Consider the following 23,773-nt stretch of genomic DNA (forward strand, 5'->3'; position numbering starts at 1 on the left):
TTTTTAAAAAAAATTAATTTCTACTTAATGAAAAAAAAACACCAAGACAGTTTTAACTTTTAATTCGCAATGCTTTTATTAAGAAATTACTTACAGATTCTCTGCTTGCACTCCTCTTCAGAAACAACGATATCGCGATGATCCGTTGTGCAGCACACAATTTCTCCTCCCTGCCTTCTATAGGAGATATCCAGGGAGGAGAAATCGAGCACCGCACAATGCCATTTTTGAAGAGGAGCACAAGCAGAGAATCGGTACGTAATTTCTTAATAAAGACTTGCAAATTTATCAGGCTGACATTGTGTGTTGACAATACTTTCTTCTATTTCTACATGTAAATAATGTTAAATCATTTCTAGCAACTGGTCAGCTCCAGAATGTTATATTTGAATAAAAATGAAAACGGCATAAATATCCAGAGCAGCTAAAATTGTAGTTATTGAATTTTAACACCTCCATAAATTGGCTCCTCCAATCATGTAATGGACAGACAGATGTATATAAAAAGTATGGATGCCACATATCATCAAAATCAATTTCATATTTTTAAAACCAAAGGCATATTGGGGCAGCTGCAATTAGATGAGAACTTATTTCCTTATTCAATTCCAGACTCTCCCATAGAGCCAGATGCAATTCAGGGACAAAATACTTAAATCACTGTTTATCACATAAAGACTCTATTGAAGTCTATAGGAAAAACTGCAACTGAATTAGGAGAAAAGTTCATATTAATAATTGTCAATATTTGAAATATGCATTTCTTGACTACTTAGTATGCAATATTAAACTAAAAAGACATAGGTGTCATTAACTTTAAGACATGCAATGTATATAGTGCAAAAAAGGGCTATGAAGGAAGGCAGTGTGTGAGCATTTTGCATTTTGGAATGCACTACCCCACAAATACAAACTAGCTTGCATTTGGCAGCACTATATTCATAGGGTGCGGGAGTGGGGAGGTACATCAGCAGATAGTAAGGACAGGAATGTCCTATGCCCCCCAGATGCTACGCAAAAATAAAAAATCTGGCACAAGCTGCACAATGCAGCCATTCCCTCTGGCAGAAGTGCTCCATGAAAGAGCATTAAGTGATGCATTTTTGCACTCCCTAGTACTCTACACTTTACACGTTTGCCAGAGAATATGAAATGACCCTTTACATCTCTCAGCTAAGGCATGAGCATTTTGTAAGGGTCTGGATTTAAAGGGATGCCAGGCAAGCTGTTGTTTATTCTTCTTTGAAGATGTAAAAAGATCAATATAAATTACTCAAATCATTAAGTCAATTTTCTTGGCATAAATAGGAGAGGGGAATAATCCCTTTAAAGGAGAAGGAAAGCTAAAAACTAAGTAAGCCTTATCAGAAAGGTCCATCTAAATATACCAGTAAACCCCCAAAGTAGTGCTGCTCTGAGTCCCCTGTCAAAAGAAACACTGCATTTCTTTCCTTCTATTGTGTACACATGGGCTTTTGTATCAGACTTCCTGCCTTCAGCTTAAACCTCATTGCCCTGGGCAAGAGCATGCTCAGTTTGCTCCTCTCCCCCCCCCCCCTTCCCTACTGTAATCTGAGCCCAGAGCAGGAAGAGACTCAGGCAGGAAGTGATGTCACACCACATTAATACTGCAGCTCCTATCCTAAACAAACAGAGAGCTTCTAGAGCTTTTTACTCAGGTATGGTTAAACATTCTACAGAATAAATATAGCATTCTAGCTTGCACTATTGCAGCTAATCTATTGGCAATAAAATGCCTCCGTAGCTTTCCTTCTCCTTTAATGCTAGACCAATAAAAATTGCACTTGACACAAAGCTTGTTTGAAGCATGACACGTAAATTAGCAAACACTTCTAATCAGCTGGACCATGTGGATTTACTCTTTGTCAGATATTAAGGGGGTGAAGTTTTTTCCTTAAGGATTGTATGTGTTTTCACACTTAAAGAAGAGAAGTTAGAGATGCTAATTGTAATTGATTTTCCAATGATTCAAACAGCTCTACAAGATAAGGTAACTTACTCTTAATGGCTAGCTGGACTTTCACATTTGTTAGATGGTGGCATTTTTTTCTGACTCTTTGAAAAAAGCAGGGCAATATTTTGCATTATAAAAGGTTTAACAACAGAATATAAAGAAAAAGTATTATTTGGAACATCTTTTTTTCTTGTTTAAAAAAATAATTATATGCATTCCAGTAGGCTCATTACATTTTAGGGTCTGTGATTATTTTTTTCCTTTATTCACTTTCCGACAACCTGTGTTTATTCACCTAACCGATGAAGGCTTTGCTAACGAAGTTGTCTTGTACCTAGACATACACTCTTTTCCTTTTTTTCTTTTTCTTTCTTTTTTTATATTACAGTATATGATCAAGTATCAGTTACTACTAATAATTTTACATTTCATTGACCATACTAATGCTCTGCATGAGTTTCGTATTCCTGATTATGGGCATAATGTGATAATATCCCATTGATTGTCTAAGTCTTAGATGTTGGATTAAATCAGGCGTATTAACAAGGATGAGACGTTATTACCCATTAAAGGCACAATCTGATTCACAGAGAAAATATCATGCTGGGTGAGCTTTCAAAGAAATGAGCATGTTTTACCGGAAAAAAACCTGCTTGACTGCGCCTTTTTCTAATAAAACTGGCATAATCAACTTTCTACTAATAATCTAAGTGTTGCCATTCTGCAGTAGCAAGAATAGGAAAAGACCCATTTTCAGTCTCACAAGAAGATAATTTGATACAACGTAACGATTAGAAACAAAAAGGTACACCAGAAAGTGGTGGCAATAAAGCAGGATCATACAATGTTAATGATCTGGACAGCAATGACCGGTTGACACTGTAATACACACAAATATAAAAGATATATTGAAGTCTATTCAGGAGAAATTTTACACGTGATGACCCAGAAGGTTCATTTTTAGATGTGCCTCGGTACATTCATAGCAAATTTATTTATCTCTATACACATAGCACATCTATTGACCTGGAAAGTTCACAAAAAGCAAATTTACTGCAATATTGTTATTTTCTCTCATTTTTTTACATGATCATTTATATCTTATGTATTTTTTTAGGAAAGACCAAGCCTAACAGCTTAAAATGCTAAAATATTTATTAGCTTGGCTCAGTTTTAAACACGTTTTGCCCTTGCTGAAAACCACTTTAATAACAGGCGATGCTCCAATTACTACAATGGAAAGCTGCATTTAAAAAAAACAAAAATCTTTTTTCTTGAATACACGACCAGCTCCAGGTTAAGGATAATTTTTTATAGCTATCCACTGGCTAAAAACAGAGGGAAGTGGAATTGAATTCCCTATCTGTTTTCAAGAAACAGAATTTTTATTTATATTTTCTGTTTGTCTAAATAATGGGTGGGTGTAAAGAATATTAAGACATCTTAAAGTAATGATAATGATTCATTCAAAAAATGGGAGGGCTTTTCCACTCTGAACTGTTAAATCTGATATGTTTTGCATTTTTCAATTATGTTGCATAATAAGAGGTTTTAGACATCACTTTGATGTTAAAAAAAAGAAAAGAAAATGCTATATACCATATTAAAGACGGTACTCGCCAGAACACCAACTGTCCCTCAGCCCCCTCACCTCCCTGCCACTTCTTTCTCAACTCAACTTCAAAAATGAGTAGGCAGTCTTGTTTGCAGACAGCTGCTCAGTGGCGTAACTAGACCCTAAGGGCCCCGGTACAGAAATTTACAACTGGGCCCCCCTAAAGGGATTGTTCACCTAGGAGTTAACTTTTTGTATGATGTAGAGAGTGATATTCTGAGACTATTTGCAATTGGTTTTCATTGTATTTTATTTGTGGTGTTTGAGGTATTTTGCTTTTTATTCAGCAGCTCTGGTTTGCAATTCCAGCAATCTGGTTGCTAAGGTCCAAATTCCCCTTGCAACCATGCACTGATTTGAATAAGAGACTGAAATATGAAAAAAGAGGCATGAATACACAAATGAGTCATTATAAAGTAGCAACAACAGTTAGGGGCCAATTAATTAACTTCGAGTGAAGGAATAGAAGAAAAAATACTTCGAATTTCGAAGTGTTTTTTGGCTACTTCATCCCATCGAATGGGCTACTTCGACCTTCGACTACGACTTCGAATCGAAGGATTCAAACTAAAAATCGTTCGACTATTCGAACCATTCGATAGTCGAAGTACTGTCTCTTTAAGAAAAAACTTCAACCCCCTAGTTTGCCACCTAAAAGCTACCGAACCCAATGTTAGCCTATGGGGAAGGTCCCCATAGGCTTGGCTAAGTTTTTTTGGTCGAAGGATAATCCTTCGTTCGTTGAATTAAAATCCTTCAAATCGTTCGATTTGAAGGATTTAATAGTTTGATTCCTTCGATCGTTCGATAAAAGTATTTGCGCAAAATCCTTCGACTTCAATATTCGAAGTCGAAGGATTTTCATTCCCAGTCGAATATCGAGGGTTAATTAACCCTCGATATTCGACCCTTGATGAATTTGCCCCTCTATGTAAAAGTTACATGTAAAAAGGACATATAAAATTGAGCTGTATTATAATGATATATAGGATAATGTACCCCCTACTGTAAATAATAAGGATATTAGAAGTCACTGAGGGGTTCTCTGACCATTGTGCTTAGTACAGGGGAATACCTATGCTGCCATAGTTTTATGGGATTTCTCTGTACAGACTATGAGCAAATTTAGGGGCTATTCCTGCTGAATTTAGACCATGTAAAAATATTAAATATATTGATAGGTAAACATTTCTTTTAGCTGTACCTAAAGCACAAATCTCATAATTCTGAGAAAAAAGACACTGATGCAATTTAATGATTAAAACATTAAGCAGAATAAACAAAGTTGTAGTTCCATGTATAATACCCCAGAACTAAAAGTAGGATGAACACAGTAAGAATTTCATGTTTAAAACCCTCATAACTCATAGTAGGATGATACAGTGGCAATTCCATGAATAAATAACCCCGAGGTCACATAAGGTGGCACACTGTCAATTCCATGTACAAATACCCCACATTTTATAATAGGAGGACACAACTGAAATGTTTGCTATTGAAAGCAAGGAAAGGGTTAAAAACCACAAGGCAGTGTGATTTGTATCCTCAGCAGCCTGCCTTCTTTCTTTCTTCACTGATAGTCTTGGGGGTGGGTGGAGAGGAGGAACCTGCAGCAGCAGCACCACTGTCTGCCATCCATTCATCCTGCCTGTTAGAGTCCTGGACAGTTTGAACTAATACTGGTGCCCTTTTCCCCTGCTGCAATTGGCTGTCATTTATCCTGCCTGCACACTCTCTCAATCCTCCTGCACATTCTCTCAAACCCCCCACTCTTTCAAAGCCCCACTCTCTTAAACCCACTCTCTCAAAAAAAAACCCACTCTGACAAAAAAAAACCACTCTCTCAAAACCCCCCACTCTGTCACTATATTTATATATACGTATATCAGCCAGGGTCGGGCTGGCCTGGGCCAGCTCCAGTGGGCCCCATCGGCCCAGATCTGCACCCTGGTCTTCTTCCTGCAGCAAAAAAGCTAATGCGCTTGCGCAAATGCACGCTTGCACACAGGCGCATTCTTTGGGTTACCGGATGGGAGCTGGTGAGGCAGCATCCCCCGGGATCTTGAGGGGGGCCCTGAGGCAGAAGCCCCTGGTGCCCAGGTGACCCTGATGCCAGCAGACAGTTAGTGGGGGAGGAGGTGTCTGCAGGGACAGGTATTTTTATGCTGGTGCTACGGAGTAGCCATCGGTACCCAGTACTCCTCTCCTGGGTTGCGAGCCCCATCGAGGGTACAGGGGCAGGGACCCTGGTGCAGTTGCACCTCTTACACCCCCCGGTAGTTCCACCACTACAGTTGCGCGATGTGCATGCGCCTCACTGTCACTACTACCGTTGCTTGACTGCCTACGCCTTTTTCATCAGTAGGTGGACGGTACTAGCAGAAGAGGCAAGCGGGCCATGCAGAAGAGACGGCCACGAGGCATGAAGGTTTTGCGTGCTGCTGAAATGAGCAGGTATGTGGGGGAATTGATTGCGCTCAACTCAAAACTCAAACGCAACTCAAAACTGGCTCATGAAAAATAATTATTTGCAATTTGAAAAATGCTTCTAATTATTCCCCAAAGGCAAAGGGAGATTATAATTTTTGACCATACATCCCCTTTAATAGAGGGATTACAAGAAGTCACTGTGGTGCTGGAGAAACATTAGTAAGTGAAGGGACACAGGGCACCTTTGTATGGTCATGTAAATGCTCAGTGGATTCTAATAAACTAACAAGATTCTAGATTGAAATTTATTGAAGACACTTTAACTAAACATAGATTAACATATATGCAAAACACTGTCTCTGATAAATTGGAGTTTACAGAGTTTTTAAACCAACATGTAAAGAATAGCCTTGGAAATGTTGTTTTAAAGTGCCTCAGTACCATAAAAGCACACAATACTGACATATAGGGACAGATTTATCAAAGGTCGAGGTGAATTTTTGAATGAATGAATGAATTTGAATTTTGAGCTATTTTTTGTGTACTTCAACAAGGGAATAGTCCAAATTCGATTTGAATTTGAAAAAAATTCAAAAATTCAAATACTGAAACTTATCATGTACTATCTCTTTAAAAATTTGTCTTCGACCATTGGCCATCTAAAACCTGCGGGAATTGCTGTTTTAGCCTTTGGGGGGGACCTCCTAGAACCTATTTGGAGTCAATTGGTCGAATTCGATCGAATGCGCTATTCCTTCGATTTATATTCTAATTCGGCCGAATACGGACCTATTCGATTGGAAACGGACCTATTTGACCAAAAAAAAAAACTTTGACTTTATTTTGGTTGGTCTCTTTGAATTTGAATTTCAAAGCTTTTTCAATTCGAAATTCGACTCCTGATAAATATGCCCCATAGGGTCTTATCAGCTACATTCCTTGTCCAAAAGGGAGAACAATTACATTTCTGGTTTTTGGAACAATAATATTATAAAATTACTCTGGCAGTTTAGAATATTTTAATTACTTTGCAAAATACAGGAAGTCTTTTAAAATGTACATAAAATTTCCAACTGTGCAACACAATGCAAGTGTTACTATATAACGAAACAAACAATGTCTAAATTATATTATATTATAATTATATTATATAAAACATACCATTATACCATTGTGTATAAAGCCCTGTCTGTAGCGTGCAGGCTTCAAGTGAGGATACTCTTCTGTGCTTGTGACCTGAATAGTCCAAACTTTTTTCCAGGCTTCATAAAGCTGCATGTGTACAGGGTAGACACCTGAGTGATGTGGAGCCACAGCATAACCCATGTTAGTTGGAATACCATGCTCCTGTCAAGAAAAAAAATAGTATTTTCTAGCATAAATAAAATAAGTTTTTCTGAGGGGCATGTTTAATACGATTGGAGATAAATATCTCCGGACATCTCTGGAGATGTTCTTCAGCATTTAGATTTAAGCAGTCACCTACAGGTTAGAAAATAAAAGCAAAGCTCTGATTGGTTGCTATGGGCAACATCTCTAGAGTTTTCCAGAGATAATTATTTCCAATGTTAGTAAATATGACCTATGCTTAACTTACATTGTAGACTATTTCATAATATACAGTTGTAGTCATCAGGGTCGGACTGGGGGACCCTCCGGATCCTGGGTCCCTTCCGTCAGCCCCGTCCCCCCCGTGCATGTGCGCATTTGCGTCAGTGCGCACATTCGCACTGCTGACTGGTCGCAGCAGGAAGAAAACCAGGGTGTGGATCTGGGCCCATGGGGCCCACTAAAGCCGGGAACCTACCGGGTTTTTTTCCTGGTGTCCCATTGGCCCAGTCCAACCCTGGTAGTCATTATCATAGTTTTGCTCATAGTTTTACTTTGAAAATGTCTTTGACAAAACTCAAATTCTGAATTGTGTTCTGACTTGCAGAAAGCAAATACAAATTGTGTTGGTTTAAAATAATTCGGTTTTCTCCATTTTCTAGTTAAAATGAGAAATGGTCTCTCTATCAACAAACAATATTTACACTTGTATCTATCCCTCAGATGTTAATATTTCTCTCTGGTGGCACTGGAAGATGTAAATGAAGTACAGTACTTATGATGAAACTATACTTTTAATTCAAATTGGCTTCTTTAATTTAAATGCAACAATATTATTTTCCTGTTACAGAGTAAGCCTACTTACAGTATGTCTTTTCTGTTGCTAAGAAACAATCGGTTTGCAATAGAAAGCCTGTAATTTGTTCCTGTCCTATAATGCATATATGAGATATCAGATGTATTTAATCCCCATACAAAAATCATATTTTAAAACACACACACACACACACACACACACACACCCCCATATTGCTTAGTAATATTTGATAGATTTTATACTATTGTTAATTAAAAGGAATACATGTAAGTTACAATATTCAAAAAATAATGGAAAAGTATCAGCAGGAACAGAAAAGATTTAGTAAAATGGAATTCTCTTTATATGATAATTCAAAATTGTCTATCTGTCCATTGTTTTAGTATATGTTTTGAAAATGTGTTAGTATTATTAAATTTGTCTTTGTTTGGAATTTACCTCACTGGGATTTCCAGGTTTTTACTCTCAGGGTAACACACAGAAAGCCAAGCGTTATTGGAAAGCCTTGATTCCCTCTGGTGTTCCGTCAAGCACCACTAGAATTAATTCAATCATAGGATATGGAAATCAAGGGCAAACAGCAGAATACCTGCTAATCAGTGCTTTATTGCGCGTCCACACGACATGTTTCGGGCAGCAAGGGACCTTTTTCACACTTGCTGCCCGAAACATGTAGTGTGGACGCACAATAAAGCACTGATTAGCAGGTATTCTGCTGTTTGCCCTTGATTTTCATATCCTATGATTGAATTATTTCCAGGTTTTTATATTCTTATTCACATTTTTCAGTATATATAGTAGTTTGTGCTTTTTAAATTAAAGGAAAACTATACCCCCCAAACAATGTAGGTCTCTATTAAAAGATACTGAGTAAAACAGCTCAAATGTAAATGAACCATTATCATAATAATATACTTTTTTAGTAGTATGTGCCATTGGGTAATCATAAATAGAAAATTGCCATTTTAAAAAAATAAGGGCCGCCCCCTGAGATCGTAAGATTCACTGTGCACACATACAAACCACATGTAAGGTCACATGAGCCAATTAACAGACAGAGTTCTGCCTTTTGCTTCCTCACTTCTTCCTGTTACAGTTAGGGGCCGATTCACCAAGGGTCGAATATCGAGGGTTAATTAACCCTCGATATTCGACTGGGAATTAAGTCGAAGGATTTTAGCGTAAATAGTGCGATCGAACGATCAAAGGACTATTCATTTGATCGAACGATAAAATCCTTCGAATCGAACGATTTGAAGGATTTAAATCCAACGGAAGGAATATCCTTCGATCAAAAAAACGTTTTTCGAAGTTTTTTCTTAAAGAGACAGTACTTCGACTATCGAATGGTCGAATGGTCGAATAGTCGAACGATTTTTTTTTTTTTAAAGGTAAGTTTTATTTCTTTTTTAAACACACAGCAATCATACATACAACAAATAAGTACACTCGCAGACTAAACTGTACAAGTTTGGCAGGATGAAAACATGGCACAGGCTATCACCAAGCGTAACACAATACAGTGATCGAGCAGTTGAGATGGACACTATCAAACTCAGGTGAACTTTACATCTGAAGGCTAGGTTGGGACCGTCGAGGATATGTAGGATAGCTAACCATGAAGGATTTCATAATAGGAGATGGACTTGGTTAAGACTTGCTATAGAGGGGTCGGGTCAATGTCATTCCACAATCCCCAAATTTTATAAAATTTTGTTGGTGTACTCCTAACTTCATAGGTGAGCTTATATAGGGGTACTGCTTTGTTAACCAGTTGTATCCACGCATTGAGAGAGGGTGAGAGGTTACCCATCCAGTGAAGGGCTACAGTTTTTTTCGCATAAAAGAGTAGGATACGAAAAGAGATTCGAGTATACTTAGCTGGGATTATCTCTTCTAGGACCCCCAAAAGGCAAACTGTAGGTGAAATTATTCTCGGAAAGTCAAGATTGTCCGCTAGATAGTTTACGACTTGTGTCCAAAAGCTCAATATGTAGTGGCATTCCCAGATTAAGTGGAAGAAATCCGCAGCTTGTTGGTGACACCTGGGACAGGAGTCGCAGGGAATCCGGCCCATCATTTTGAGTCGTGTGGGAGTTATGTAAATATGATGCATAATTTTATATTGAATTAGTTTGTCTTTCAACGATATCAGGCCAGTGTATATGTGATCTGTTGCTTCTTCCCAGTTATCCTGCTCAAGGCCTACAATTTTGGTATTCCACCAGTCTTGTGCTGATCGAAAAGGTTTGGGGCCGGATAAAAGGAATTGCTGGTAGAGCCGGGACACCAGCTTTGCTGGGTTGGGATCATGAAGAATTTCTTCTATGACTAGGCAGGATTGCTGGGGAGTAAGGCTGTTAAATTGGGAGTGGAAGGCATGTCGTAATTGTAGGTACTGAAATAATTGAATTTCTGTTGGCTGGCACTTTTGTTGTAGTGTGCAAATGGTGGCAAAGGTATGATTCTCAAGGAGGTCCTTCAAGCATTTAATGCCTTGCCTTGGCCAGAAAACAGAGTGTTGCAAGGATCTAAAGTGATTTAGATAGGAATTTCCCCAGAGTGGGAGGTGAGGGGATAGGAGGGGTGGTGAATGTCCCAAAAGTTTGAGAGCTATCAGCCAGGCCTTCTGTGGGGTAGTCAGCGTCGTCGGTAATGGGCCAGAATCCCTGGGACTCCGATAGGGAAAGTTGCGGAGACCCTCCCACGAGGATAGTAAAAGAGCTTGTAACTGCGAGTTTGGGTTATATGGGTCAGGGTTAAAGCACCAGTGGAGGTAATATACTTGTGAAGCTATGAAATACCAATGGAAGTTGGGGAGGGCCAGTCCTCCCACGTCGCATGGTGCACACAGCTTTGACCAAGTGATTCTGGGTGTTTTATTGTTCCAGAGGAAGGGGATCACGATTTGGTTTATACTTTTAAAGTATTTTTTGGGGATATATATTGGCGCATTATGGAGTAGGTAGAGAATTTTGGGGAGGTAAATCATTTTAATGACATTTACTCTACCCCAGAGAGACAGAGGGAGTTTAGTCCATCGATTTAAGGTATTGGTCAGATTAACTAAAATTGGGTCGAGGTTCAAGGTAGTGTATTTTGTGAGATCTGCATGGACTATCACTCCTAGGTACTTGAATTGGGTGGCCCATTCGAGAGGGGTCTCTTTTGGTAGAGATCGAGGTTGGCCAGGGTCAATGGGGAATAAGACCGATTTTTCCCAGTTAACTCGTAGTCCGGAGAATGAGCCAAACCGGTTGACCAGGTCCAGGAGGGCCGTAAGAGAATCATTGGGATCTGCCAAATATATAAGGAGGTCATCTGCAAAAAGGGAGATTTTTTCCTGAATAGTGCCGTAGGTTAAACCCTTGATTAAAGGAGACTGTCTGGTCAGTATTGCTAGCGGTTCTATTGCTAGGGCAAATAGAATTGGGGAAAGGGGGCAACCCTGCCTCGTTCCCCTTGTTAGTAAGAAGGGGGGGGGAGATATGGCCATTAACTCCCACGCGTGCCGTGGGGTTCTTGTATAGAAGTTTGATCCAGGATATGCATCTAGGGCCAAGTCCGAAACGGGCTAAAACCTCCCACAGGTAATCCCACTCCACCGAATCAAAAGCCTTAGCAGAGTCTAGGGAGGCTACTACTCTGGTGCCTGTTTCAGCATGGGCGATCTGCAGGTTGGTAAAGAGTCTGCGGAGGTTGATGTTAGTGGAGCGTCCTGGCATAAAGCCAGATTGATCAGGGTGGATAAGGTCAGGGACTACCTGTTGGAGGCGGGAAGTGAGGACCTTAGCCAGGATTTTAGCATCTGTATTTAGGAGAGATATAGGGCGGTATGAAGAGCAGCGAGTTGTATCCTTACCGGGTTTAGGGATGACAACTATGAGGGCCTCTGTAAATGATGGAGGTAGTGAATTACTATCGAAAGCACTTTGCAGCGTCTCTAGATATTTCGGGACTAATTGTTCTGAGAGAGCTTTGTACCAGTCTGGAGGGAGGCCATCTGGTCCTGGTGTCTTATTTGGGGGTAGGGAGGCAATGGCATCAGCAATTTCACGGAGCGTTATAGGTGCATCCAGAAATGTTTTGTCACTAAGTGAGAGAGACGGGATAGGGATGGAGTCCAAGAAGTGAAGGAGTTGGGTTCTAGAGTGTGTTGTTGTGGTAGAGTATAGGTTTTGGTAGAAGGTGGCAAATTCTTGTGCTATGAGTTTGGGTTCAGCGACTATTGAGCCATCATCTAAGATAAGGCGGGGAACAGCGGAGGATGTAGTCTGTTGTCTAGCCAAAAACGCCAAAAGCTTACTGTTTTTGTCGCTCTGATCAAAAATACGCTGGTTCTGGTAAAGCAAGGCTTTTCTAGTTAGTGATATGGAGGCTCTGGAAAGAGAGTTTTGAGCACTTAGGAGACCAGCATAGTTGGCAGGGGTAGGGTTCAGTGTATGTGCTCCTGAAGCAGTACGGAGTTCATTCTCCGCAGCCTTAACCTGATCTAAAGTAACATTCCTTGCCTGTGAGATTGCCCCCATAAGCGCTCCTCTCATGACCGCCTTAGAGGCATCCCAAAGAGTCAGAGGGGAGGTGGACCCCATGTTATGGACCCAATAGTCACCATAGGCCTGGGCATTCGCCTCGGCCACTGTAGTGTTTTTGAGCCAAAGAGGGCTTAAGCGCCATAGCTTGTCTGAGGCCTCAGGATTCCAGCGAAAAGTAATTTGAAGTGGGGAGTGGTCAGATAGGGATTGGGGTAGGTATCGGATTTGATCAACCATAGATAGGAGGTCATGAGAGACGAGGGCCAGGTCTATCCTAGAGAAGGTTTTGTGTGTTGGAGAGTGGCAGGAGAAGGTTTTTTGGAGTGGGTATTTCCACCTCCAGGGGTCAGTTAGTTGTAAAGCTTCCGTCCACGTGGTGAGCTTAGTAAACGTATGGGGGTCAGGGCTAAGTTTATCCAAGGACGGATTTAAGCAACAGTTAAAATCTCCCATAATACAGAGGGGGCTAGGTGGGAATTCAGACAGTTTAGTCATCAGTATATCTAGGATGGACACTGCAAATGGCGGAGGCATATATAGATTGACCAAAAGAATGGGTTTGTTGGCGATAAGGCCATATATTACCAGGAATCTGCCGTAGTGATCTAAGTGGAGCTTTAGAAGTTCAAATGGCAGACCCTTGCGAATTAATATGGAGACCCCCCTCGAGTGAGTTGAAAAAGTAGAGTGAAAATGCCATCCTACCCATGGTTTCTTAAGTGCGAGAACTTTTTGTCCGGAGAGATGCGTCTCCTGGAGGAGAAGGATAGAGGGAGGATATCTCTTGAGGTAATTGAACAACAAGCTCCTTTTAAATTTGGAATTAAGGCCCCTCACGTTCCAAGAAAGTATCGATATATTAGCCATAGGATACAGTTGTAGGTATATGCCGAGCCAGAGGAAGTGTCCATCCCTTCAGATAGTCGAACGATTTTTAGTACGAATCCTTTGATTCGAAGTCGTAGTCGAAGGTCGTAGTAGCCCATTTGATGGTCGAAGTAGCCCAAAAAACACTTCGAAATTCGAAGTTTTTTTACTCGAATCCTTCACTCAAAGTTAGTGAATCTGCCCCTTAGTGTTGTAGTATTTCTGGTCAGGTGATCTCTGAGGCAGCACAGATAGAGACACGAAATGGTGGCTCAAGGCAAGAGATGTAAAAGGGCAATATTTATGTAAATATATATTCCAGTTTGGTAAGATTCTTTAATATGTCATTCAATTTGATATAAACTATCTGTTGCTTAAGTATTCATTTTGGGGGTATAGTTTTCCTTTAAGATCTTTTGATAAATAAGTAGACATTCATGGTTTTTAAAAATGTGAGTTTATTTGTGGTTGAAAAACCTCTAAAACTACACAAATCCTAATAATAAAATGATAAATAATCTAATAATAATATTTATCAAATTTCGAAATTTTTTCATGAAAAATCTGCACAGGTTTTTTTTACCTTTTTATTAAAACAATTTTTCAAAAAAAATTTGCGGGACAAAAACCTCAATAAATCGTGAAAAATATGAATAGTAGAAATTATTATTATTTTTATTGTTATTGCACGAAAACCAGCGCAGATCAAAAAATCTTTGGGACTTCTCCCATTGACTTATATGCAACCTTGGCAAGTCTAAGATGCCGGATTTTTGGATTCAGACTTTTTCCATCCTCCGGGTATAACAAGTCTCAAATTTTTTTTTTTAAAAATGTGGATTTTATACTAAACAAACACGTGTGCAGATGACATTCCTTCTCTGTATATTTTCTTTAATACATGACTAGTTTCAAAAAGCTTTCTTTAATTAAAATAGTTTTCCCCAAAGAGAGAGCGGCGTGAGAGTGGGTATGCAGTCATAAAGGGGCAATTGCTATGTTAAGCATCAGCCTTGGCAGGTCTTCAATATTTTGCACCTGGAATAAATAGAATAGGTCTCAAATAAGGAAAATGTACATTTGGACATTTTTCTGAGTAAGTGTAAAATTCAGAATATTGCTGTCAAGTTTGGATTTTCACGCAAGAGCGGCACTTTAGTGTATAAGGTAACAGGGAACTTCTGAAGTAAGAGCTTAGGGCTAACAAAATTGTTTTGTTCAGATTCTTAAATATCCGTAATAAATTGAACATTAGTATTTTTGATCATATAACATAAAGAAAACTAGTTCTGGTAGAGCTGTAGTATAATAGCAAGCCTTGAGCACTACTTTCTAAAATGTTTCATGTACAGGTAATAAAATAAAGCAAAATAGTGTCATAAAAGGTTTGCATTTGTAAATTCCCAAACTAGCAGGATACTGAAATATGGTCATATCTACATCAAGCAAAGACAGAATTGTACAAATAAATCACCTAGAAAAAGGCCAGTGTGCTACAAACCTCTATTTCCAGACTAAAAACAACTTCAATGCTTTTGCTATGCATTTAGCAATGTGTTTTAGGCTGTCTGTGTCATTTAAGAAGCAGTTACCAGCCTGCAAGTACATACTGTATATATATAAAAAATATATATATTTATATATATATATATATTTCAGTTATACCTGCTCACTAATCAAATTGATTTACAATTGTCTGCGTCTGACACCTATAGCATTACTAAAAATAAGGTAATTAATACCATTGCCCCATTTTGTCCTAGTTATACCCAAGACATAAAAAAAAGTTTTTTAAGTATGTGACCACAAAAAGTGAAACAGCTCACCGGTAATTATGTGGGGGTGCAGATGCACAAGCACCAGATCTATAGTTTGTGTAGAAAAGGTCATATCATAAAAAAGAAAAGGCAGGCACTCACAGATCCCACAAACAGACATCAACCTTTGTTTTAAGCAAATATAGGACACAACACACCCTAGCACATTTCATGCATAAGTGCACAAAATACATAAGGCTATTTTGGATGCTTTTTTTGCTTCAAATAAAGTCTGTGTCTGCGGTTCTTTTTCTACATCTGTTCATGTGCTCAATGATTGCCTGCTGTTTGTTCTGTATGGTATACCCAAGATATGCCCTGATCCAGATCAAACCTGCTCACCTTGGGTAAATCCCATCTCTTTTCAGATACACAGATTAGAATTCTGCTAGAAACTGCTAAACTGGAACCACTATCACACATGAACAGTGTAAGCCATTTTGAGCCAATTAAAGTCTCATTGCAAGCAACAAATGAAGCCAGACAGAGATGGACAAGATATTAACACAATTTTGTTATAGGGGTGTATGCCATCTCACAGTGAGAGCTGTGCACGGGTCCAATATCACATATTGCATATAAATTAAAGACTTGCACAGCATCTCACTTAAAACTACAAACTACAATTCACATAAGCTTTCCATGGCATTTCAACATCACACACCACAATGCAGTGTCACTAGTAAAGGGTGCACCATATGTGTTAAAATGTGCTAGTCCAGACTGTAAGTTCTTGAGACTAGGGACCTCTGATCCTGTTCTTATTCTGTAAACCCTTGTTTGTTAAATTGTAAGATCTCCATTTATTGCAAATTAATGTAAAGTGCTGCATAATTTTCTGGTACTATATAAATAAATAGTGATGGGTGAATCTGACCCATTTTAGCTTTGGTAGAATTTGCAAAACTGTAAAAATTCACCAAAATGCATTGAAATCCCTGGGTGACAATTTTTTTTCTACTAGTGACAATTTGTATGCCGATTGGAGCATATAGTCTTCATTTTCACAGCGAAACTTGCCAAAAGATTTCGCTCATCAATGATGGTGGTGATAATGCGTAGAATATCTGGCCTAAAGGGCTGTATAATTGTGGACTTGGCCTTTAGAGCATGATTATTTTGTTTACACAGGTAGATAAATGCCTTTCTGAAATGTGGGTTCTGCATAAGAAATACTATTATGGGAAAGGATTTTTAAAAATGTGTCTACAATAATATAAAATCTCCATTGTTGGGTATTAAATAGCAAAGCAGTATTGCTTTTATGCAATGAATAGAAATCTCAGGGAAGGCTGCATATAAAAGCTGAATACTATTTAATTCCTAATTGATTAGCTATATTTATGACACTTTTATCTTAAGCAATGTGCTCCTTAATGTAATTTCAAAGATTTATAACCTTCAAATTTAGAGAACACATTTGAAATGCAAAGCAGCCAAGTGGGATTGTTCAGGATTCTAATCAGCTTTAGATATTAAATTGCAAAGTACTGTAATTACTTTTGAGCCCTGCCCAATATTTCAAACATGGTTATTTAAAAGGTAATGAATGCACCAATGCTCAATAGGTTTCTTTTGTGTGCTCTTAAATGGATATAACGATTCAATGGATTATGCAGAATATACATAAGCATGAATGGAAATAATTGGCATTTTATATGGGATATACAGTCACCATCAATTAATGAAGGACACAAAGCGAAAACCTAAATGGGACAAAAAGAGCAGTGTGGCACCTTTTTTATCAGCAGAGGAAAAAGCTGTAAGAGCCAGGCTTTCTTCCAAGTTTAAAATGAATGAATAACCACTGTACTAGAATTGCTAGTTTGACAAAACAATAAATATCTCTATGAATATAAATTTCATTTAAGGTAATCAAAATGTCAGTGGGCTCATTATTGCAACACAAAGGCTATTTTCTTACAGCTCTAAGGCTTTGTGTTCTGACAGGTCTGACCTGTGTAGTCTTTTTCTCTTTTGTTCACATGGTTATAAGCTGTGGACCAATTTGATGGCATTATTTTTTTCCCCCTAAAGTACAGGACTTTTTAAAAACACTCTTGTGTGGGAAGTGATGTTATCATTCAATACAACATTGCTATAAGTAATTGTATTTTTGCTGCCAAATATTCAATTTGTGAAGAGAGTTTAATAGTACAGGTGTGGGACCTGTTATTCATAATGCTCTGGACCTGGATTTTCCAGATAACAGATCTTTCAATATACCTTATACCTTAAGTCTACTAAAAATCATTTAAACATAAATTAAACCCAATAGGCTTGTTTTGTCTCCATAAGGATTAATGATATCTTAGTTTGGCTCAAGTACAATGAATGGTTTTATTATTACAGAGAAAAAGGACATAATTTTTAAAATTTTTAATGACTTTGATGGGAGACATCCCTCCTGTAATTCTGAGCTTTCTGGATAATGGTTTTCCGAATAATGGATTCCATACCTGTATCTCTGTTGATTATACATCTCATGTCCATCCCCACTCACATACAAAAACTGACCACATATTCCTAGCCTCCACTTACATTTCTAATATACAACACACAGCAATAATACCCAGCAATTGATCTGACCAATAGGCTGTTTTAGTTACATAACCAATTCTGGGTGAAAGCCCATTGCTAAATATCTTCAGATTTTTACAAACATTTAGCAGTCTCTAGCGTTTCACTTTTCCAAAAAGGGATGGCATTACCCTAAAGGTTTTATAGGAACCCCATAAAACAGCTCTCTGGAAATTGTCATTCAACAAGCCTCCCTAAAGAAAAAGAGTAAAAAAAAAATAAATATTTCAGATAATACAGGAATATGCCTAACTAGAAGAAACAAAGAAAAGTAACTCTCTTTGTCTACAGAGTTTAGAATCCTAAAAATACACCAACAATTGAGTCGTCTCCTACCTAATTACTGCAATGCTACACATGAAGGACTGTCCCTTTGGAACAAAATTGCGTGTTCTCAAAAAATGTGGCACAGACTGTGCAAATTATAGTCCCATTTCAGTATCCTAATAACCCAGGCCATAATTGTGACAACTATCACAGTGCAAATTGGCAAATTGGAGGGTGGATGGGACTTGGCTACTCTCTCCAAAATGCATGAGCTCCCTAACTAACCCAAATCCATTAAGCTCCATTATAAAGCCTGGCAGGTTTTGCCCCATCCAGTCATGAGTGCTCAGGTAGCAATTGTGGCACCAGGCTTACCGTTCCTGTCCACTGTTACCCTGGGTCATTCCATTAAATTAGAATATCCTAATAGAGATAGCTACACTCAGAATGAATTACATTTATATTTCATATAGCCAAGGACATAATAGATAAATTGTGCCCCCCCACTTGAAATAACCCAAATTAAATCTTATACAAACATCATAATGGTTTATAAAAAAATAATTATGTTAGATACACAATATATATATACAATATATATATATATATATATATATATATATATATATATATATATATATATATATATAAACCAGTACTGCAAATTTAACATTAAAATATTTTGTGTCTTTAGTGACTATATTTAATGATTGCAGTTTGATTTTATGTGGGTGTTGGTGGGAACCACTGAAGGAGATTATAGCCTAGACAATAAAGTCCAATTAAGGACTTTTGTGCTGAGTTTACTGTTAATTTCCCTTTGTTGCTTTGTTTCATGTTAGTTGGTTATTACAAGAAAAACAGCTTTATAGACTAGAAACAAACAGTTCTTTCAGAAAGGACAGCAAGACATTCAATTTAACAGTTGTGACGGTTTGCACCTCAATGGAAGGCGGTCCACGGTGCTAGGGGAAAGAATGGCTAAGAGGTTGGAAGAGTGCTTAAACTAGGCAAGGGGGGGCAGGTGAGATAAAGAATTATGGGGAATTATGGGTAGACAGGGCAGTGGGATTAGTAAGGGGTCATGGTGGAGGAGTGAGGGGGGCATACAGTTTACCTGCTAAGGAGGTCCCTCTGTTACAAGGAAAACAGAATAATGCTAACTTAACATATAATTCTCCACTAAGTAATGCAAATTTCAAAAGTAAAAGTAGTAACCTCCGCTGTATGCTGGCAAATGCACGGAGTTTGTCAGGTAAAATGGGAGACCTGGAATTAATTGCATGCTCTAAAAATTATGATATAATTGGTATCACTGAGACCTGGTGGGATGAAACATGTGACTGGATTGTGAATTTAAATGGTTACACCCTTTTTAGGAGGGACAGAGGGATTAAAAAGGGTGGGGCACTGTGTTTATATGTAAAGCCTGAATTAAAGCCATTCGCTAAAGAAATAACAATAGCTGGCAATGGTGAGGGTGTAGAATCACTCTTTTGACTGGGCAAAAGGTTACAAAAAGAATTATCATTGGTGTATGCTATAAACCACCTTGTATAAGTGTCGAGTATGAAGCCCAGCTACTCTTGCAGATACAAGCGGCTTCACAGCTGGGTCAAGTTGTTGCTATGGGTGACTTTAATTATCCAGACATTGACTGGGGTAATGGGGTTGCTAAGACAGAAAAAGCTAGTAGGTTTGTAAATATGCTGAATGACAACTTTTTATTCCAGCTCGTTCAAGAATCTACTAGGAATAACTCACTTTTGGACCTTGTAATAACTATTAATACTGAACTCATCTCTAACATTTGTGTGGGTGAGCATTTAGGGAATAGTGATCATAACATGGTCTCCTTTGAGATTCTGTTGCAGAAGCAATTCTATAAGGGAGTAACTAAAACACTAGATTTCAGAGGTGCAAACTTTGACAGTATAAGGGCATCTCTGCAACATATTAAGTGGGAAATGCTTTTCACAGGGTTAAAACAGAACAAAAATGGGAAGTCTTTAAAATGCTGCTTAATAAATATACTTGTCAGTATATTCCACTTGTAAGCAAGGAACGTTGTTGCAAAGCAAAACCTTTTTGTTTCAATAGAAGCGTTGGTGTTGAGGTGGGTAAGAAAAGACGTGCTTTTAAGGCTTTCAAGTTAGCTGGGACAGCCGAATCATTAATAAGGTACAAGGAGGCCAATAAATCATGCAAAGAAGCTATAAGGCAAGCTAAAATTGATATGGAAAGGATATTGCAGCAAGCAGTAAAAAAAATCCAAAATTATTTTTTAAATATGTTAATAGTAAAAAAAATGAAGCCAGAAGGGGTGGGACCTTTACTATCAGAGGGGGGCCAGCTGGTTGATGAAAATAAAATAAAAGCGCAGATTCTGAATTCATATTTTTCATCTGTCTACACAAATAAGGAACCAGTGCCAATTCTATTAATAATGATGTACCGTTCACACATGAGGAAATTCAAAAGAGACTAGAACATGTTAAGATTAACAAAGGTCCGGGGCCAGATGTTATTCATCCCAGGGTACTTAGCGAGTTTAGCTCTGTGATTGTCAAACCTCTTTACTTAATTTTTCAGGATTCGTTGTGGTCTGGCATAGTGCCGAGAGACTGGCGAATTGCTAATGTGGTGCCTCTATTCAAAAGGATGCCAGCATGGTTTTATGCCTCTATTCAAAAAAGGATCCCGTTCTCAGCCTCAAAACTATAGGCCAGTTAGTATGACGTCAGTGGTAGGAATGCTTTTCGAAGGGATAATAAAGGATAGATACTGGACTTCATAGCAAATCACAATACTATGAGTTTGTGCCAGCATGGTTTTATGCGTAATAGATCTTGCCAGACTAACTTAATTTCTTTTATGAGAAGGTAAGTAGGGACCTCGATTCTGGGATGGCAGTGGATGTGATTTACTTAGACTTTGCTAAAGCATTTGATAAAGTGCCACACAAAAAGTTACTGGTTAAATTAAGGAATGTTGGCCTGGAACATAGTATTTGTACCTGGATAGAGAACAGGCTAAAAGATAGACTACAAAGAGTGGTGGTAAATGGAACATTTTGTAATTGGAAAATTAGTGTTGTAAGTGGTGTACCACAGGGCTCTGTACTAGGTCCCTTGCTTTTCAACTTGTTTATTAATGACCTGGAGGTGGGCATTGAAAGTACTGTTTCTATTTTTGCCGATGATACTAAATTGTGCAGAACTATAGGTTCCATGCAGGATGCTGCCACTTTGCAGAGTAATCTGTCTAAGTTGGAAAACTGGGCAGCAAACTGGAAAATTATGTTTAATGATTATAAATGCAAGGTTATGCACTTTGTCGAAAATAATATAAATGCAAGTTATATACGAAATGGCAGTGTGTTGGGAGTTTCCTTAAATGAGAAGGATCTAGGGGTTTTTTGTAGATAACAAGTTGTCTAATTCTGGGCAGTGTCATTCTGTGGCTACTAAAGCAAATAAAGTTCTGTCTTGCATAAAAAAGGGTATTAACTCAAGGGATGAAAACATAATTATGCATCTTTATAGGTCCCTGGTAAGGCCTCATCTGGAGTATGCAGTGCAGTTTTGGACTCCAGTCCTTAACAGGGATATAAATGAGCTGGAGAGAGTGCAGAGACGTGCAACTAAATTGGTTAGAGGGATGGAAGACTTAAATTATATGGGGAGACTGTCAAGGTTGGGGTTGTTTTCTCTGGAAAAAAGGCGCTTGCGACGGGAGATGATTACACTTTACATGTACATTAGAGGACATTATAGACAAATAGCAGGGGACCTTTTTACCCATAAAGAGGATCACATTACCAGAGGCCACCCCTTTAGACTAGAAGAAAAGAACTTTCATTTGTAGCAACGTAGGCGGTTCTTCACAGTCAGGACAGTGAGGTTGTGGAATGCACTGCTGGGTGATGTTGTGATGGCTGATTCAGTTAATGCCTTTAAGAATGGCTTGGATGATTTTTTGGACAGACATATTATCAAAGGCTATTGTGATACTAAACTCTATAGTTAGTATAGGTATGGGTATATATAATTTGTGTGAAAGTAGGGAGGAGTGTGTGTATGGATGCTGGGTTTTCATTTGGAGGGGTTGAACTTGATGGACTTTGTCTTTTTTCAACCCAATTTAACCATGTAACTATGTAACTAATTTTACTAACTAAATTGAACATTGAGTTAAAAATGCATCTGTGTAGATTGTTATATTTAAGGATGGGCGAATTTGACCGGCTTCGCTTCACCAAAAATTCTCCAGTGGCGAAATATCGCAGATGGCCATTAAAGACTATTGGCGATAAAAAAAATTTGATGCACATCGAATTTTTTTTTTTGACGCACTTTTTTTTTTTTGTCGCACGCCGCCATACAAGTCTATTGGCATCATTTTCACAGTGAAACAAGGTCGAAAAAATTCACCCATCCCTAGTTATATTTGAAAAAGAAATACAAATATTAAAACATTTATACGAAGAATTCAAGAATATAAACGTGAATTGCAGAAAATATACAATCACACTCACCCAACCCAACAGTTGAATTAATTGTGCCTCCAAATACAGTAATGTACTGGACTCATCTTCAGGCCTTAAAGATCAATTACATTTGTAAACATTGTTTCTCTATAATGCTGTTACAGTGAATGCAAGCATGTGTTCTCTTCTTGCTATAATTATGCACTCGGAGCAATTAGTTTTCCGACGTCGCCCGAAGTTTCCTCGTGAGGCAACTACAGACAACTTCGGAAAACAAAGTGCACCAATTGCCATCCCGCTGGCGATTTACATTCTAGCTGACGGGAGGCAGTTCGGCGAGAGTAGTCGCCCCGATGAAGAGGAGATTTGTTGCTGGGCAAATAATCCCTCCGAATCCGAGCGTGTCTCTGTCCTAAGAGCCGAAATTTCCATTTTTTAACATGGAAATTCGGCTCTGCTGGTGCATTGAGCGCAATATCGCTCACTACATTAGCGATGCTCCCCCTCGGAGACCCGCTCCGACACTAAGGGGCAGATTCACTAAGGGTCGAATTTCGAAGTAAAAAATACTTCGAAATTCGACCCTCGAATTGAAATCCTTCGACTTCGAATATCGAAGTCGAAGGATTTAGCGCTAAACGTTCGTTCTATCGATCAAAGGATTTTTCGTTCGATCGAAACGATTCGAAGGATTTTAATCCAACGATCGAAGGAAAATCCTTCGATCAAAAAAAGTTTAGCAAGCCTATGGGGACCTTCCCCATAGGCTAACATTGACTTCGGTAGGTTTTATCTGCCGAAGTAGGGGGTCGAAGTTTTTTTTAAAGGGAAAGTACTTCGACTATCGAATGGTCGAATAGTCGAACGATTTTTCCTTCGAATCGTTCGATTTCGTTCGAATTCGAACGAATTTAACCAATTCGATGGTCGAAGTACCCAAAAAATACTTCGAAATTCGAATTTTTTTCATTCGAATCCTTCACTCGAAGTTAGTGAATCTGCCCCTAAAAGTTGAAAGCGTGAAGCAGGAGGGGGCGGCAACAGCAGCCCCT

The 23,773-nt window shown here is 38.6% G+C and overlaps 1 protein-coding gene across 4 annotated transcripts in view; it reads right to left on the reverse strand.

The window, feature by feature from the left end:
* ndst4.L (N-deacetylase/N-sulfotransferase (heparan glucosaminyl) 4 L homeolog) overlaps positions 1 to 23,773 on the reverse strand; it is a 152,747-nt gene that overhangs the window by 68,471 nt on the left and 60,503 nt on the right. For all 4 annotated transcript variants that reach the window (XR_005967009.1, XR_005967005.1, XM_041590435.1 and 1 more), the window contains exon 5: positions 7,182 to 7,367. Coding sequence is in view for 2 of the 4 variants with exons in the window: in XM_041590435.1 (XP_041446369.1) it covers positions 7,182 to 7,367 (186 nt within the window). In the remaining 2 variants the exon portion in view is untranslated. The remainder of the gene's footprint in view (positions 1 to 7,181; positions 7,368 to 23,773) is intronic.

Source organism: Xenopus laevis, chromosome 1L (assembly GCF_017654675.1).
Source record: "Xenopus laevis strain J_2021 chromosome 1L, Xenopus_laevis_v10.1, whole genome shotgun sequence".
Taxonomy (NCBI): Eukaryota; Metazoa; Chordata; class Amphibia; order Anura; family Pipidae; genus Xenopus; species Xenopus laevis.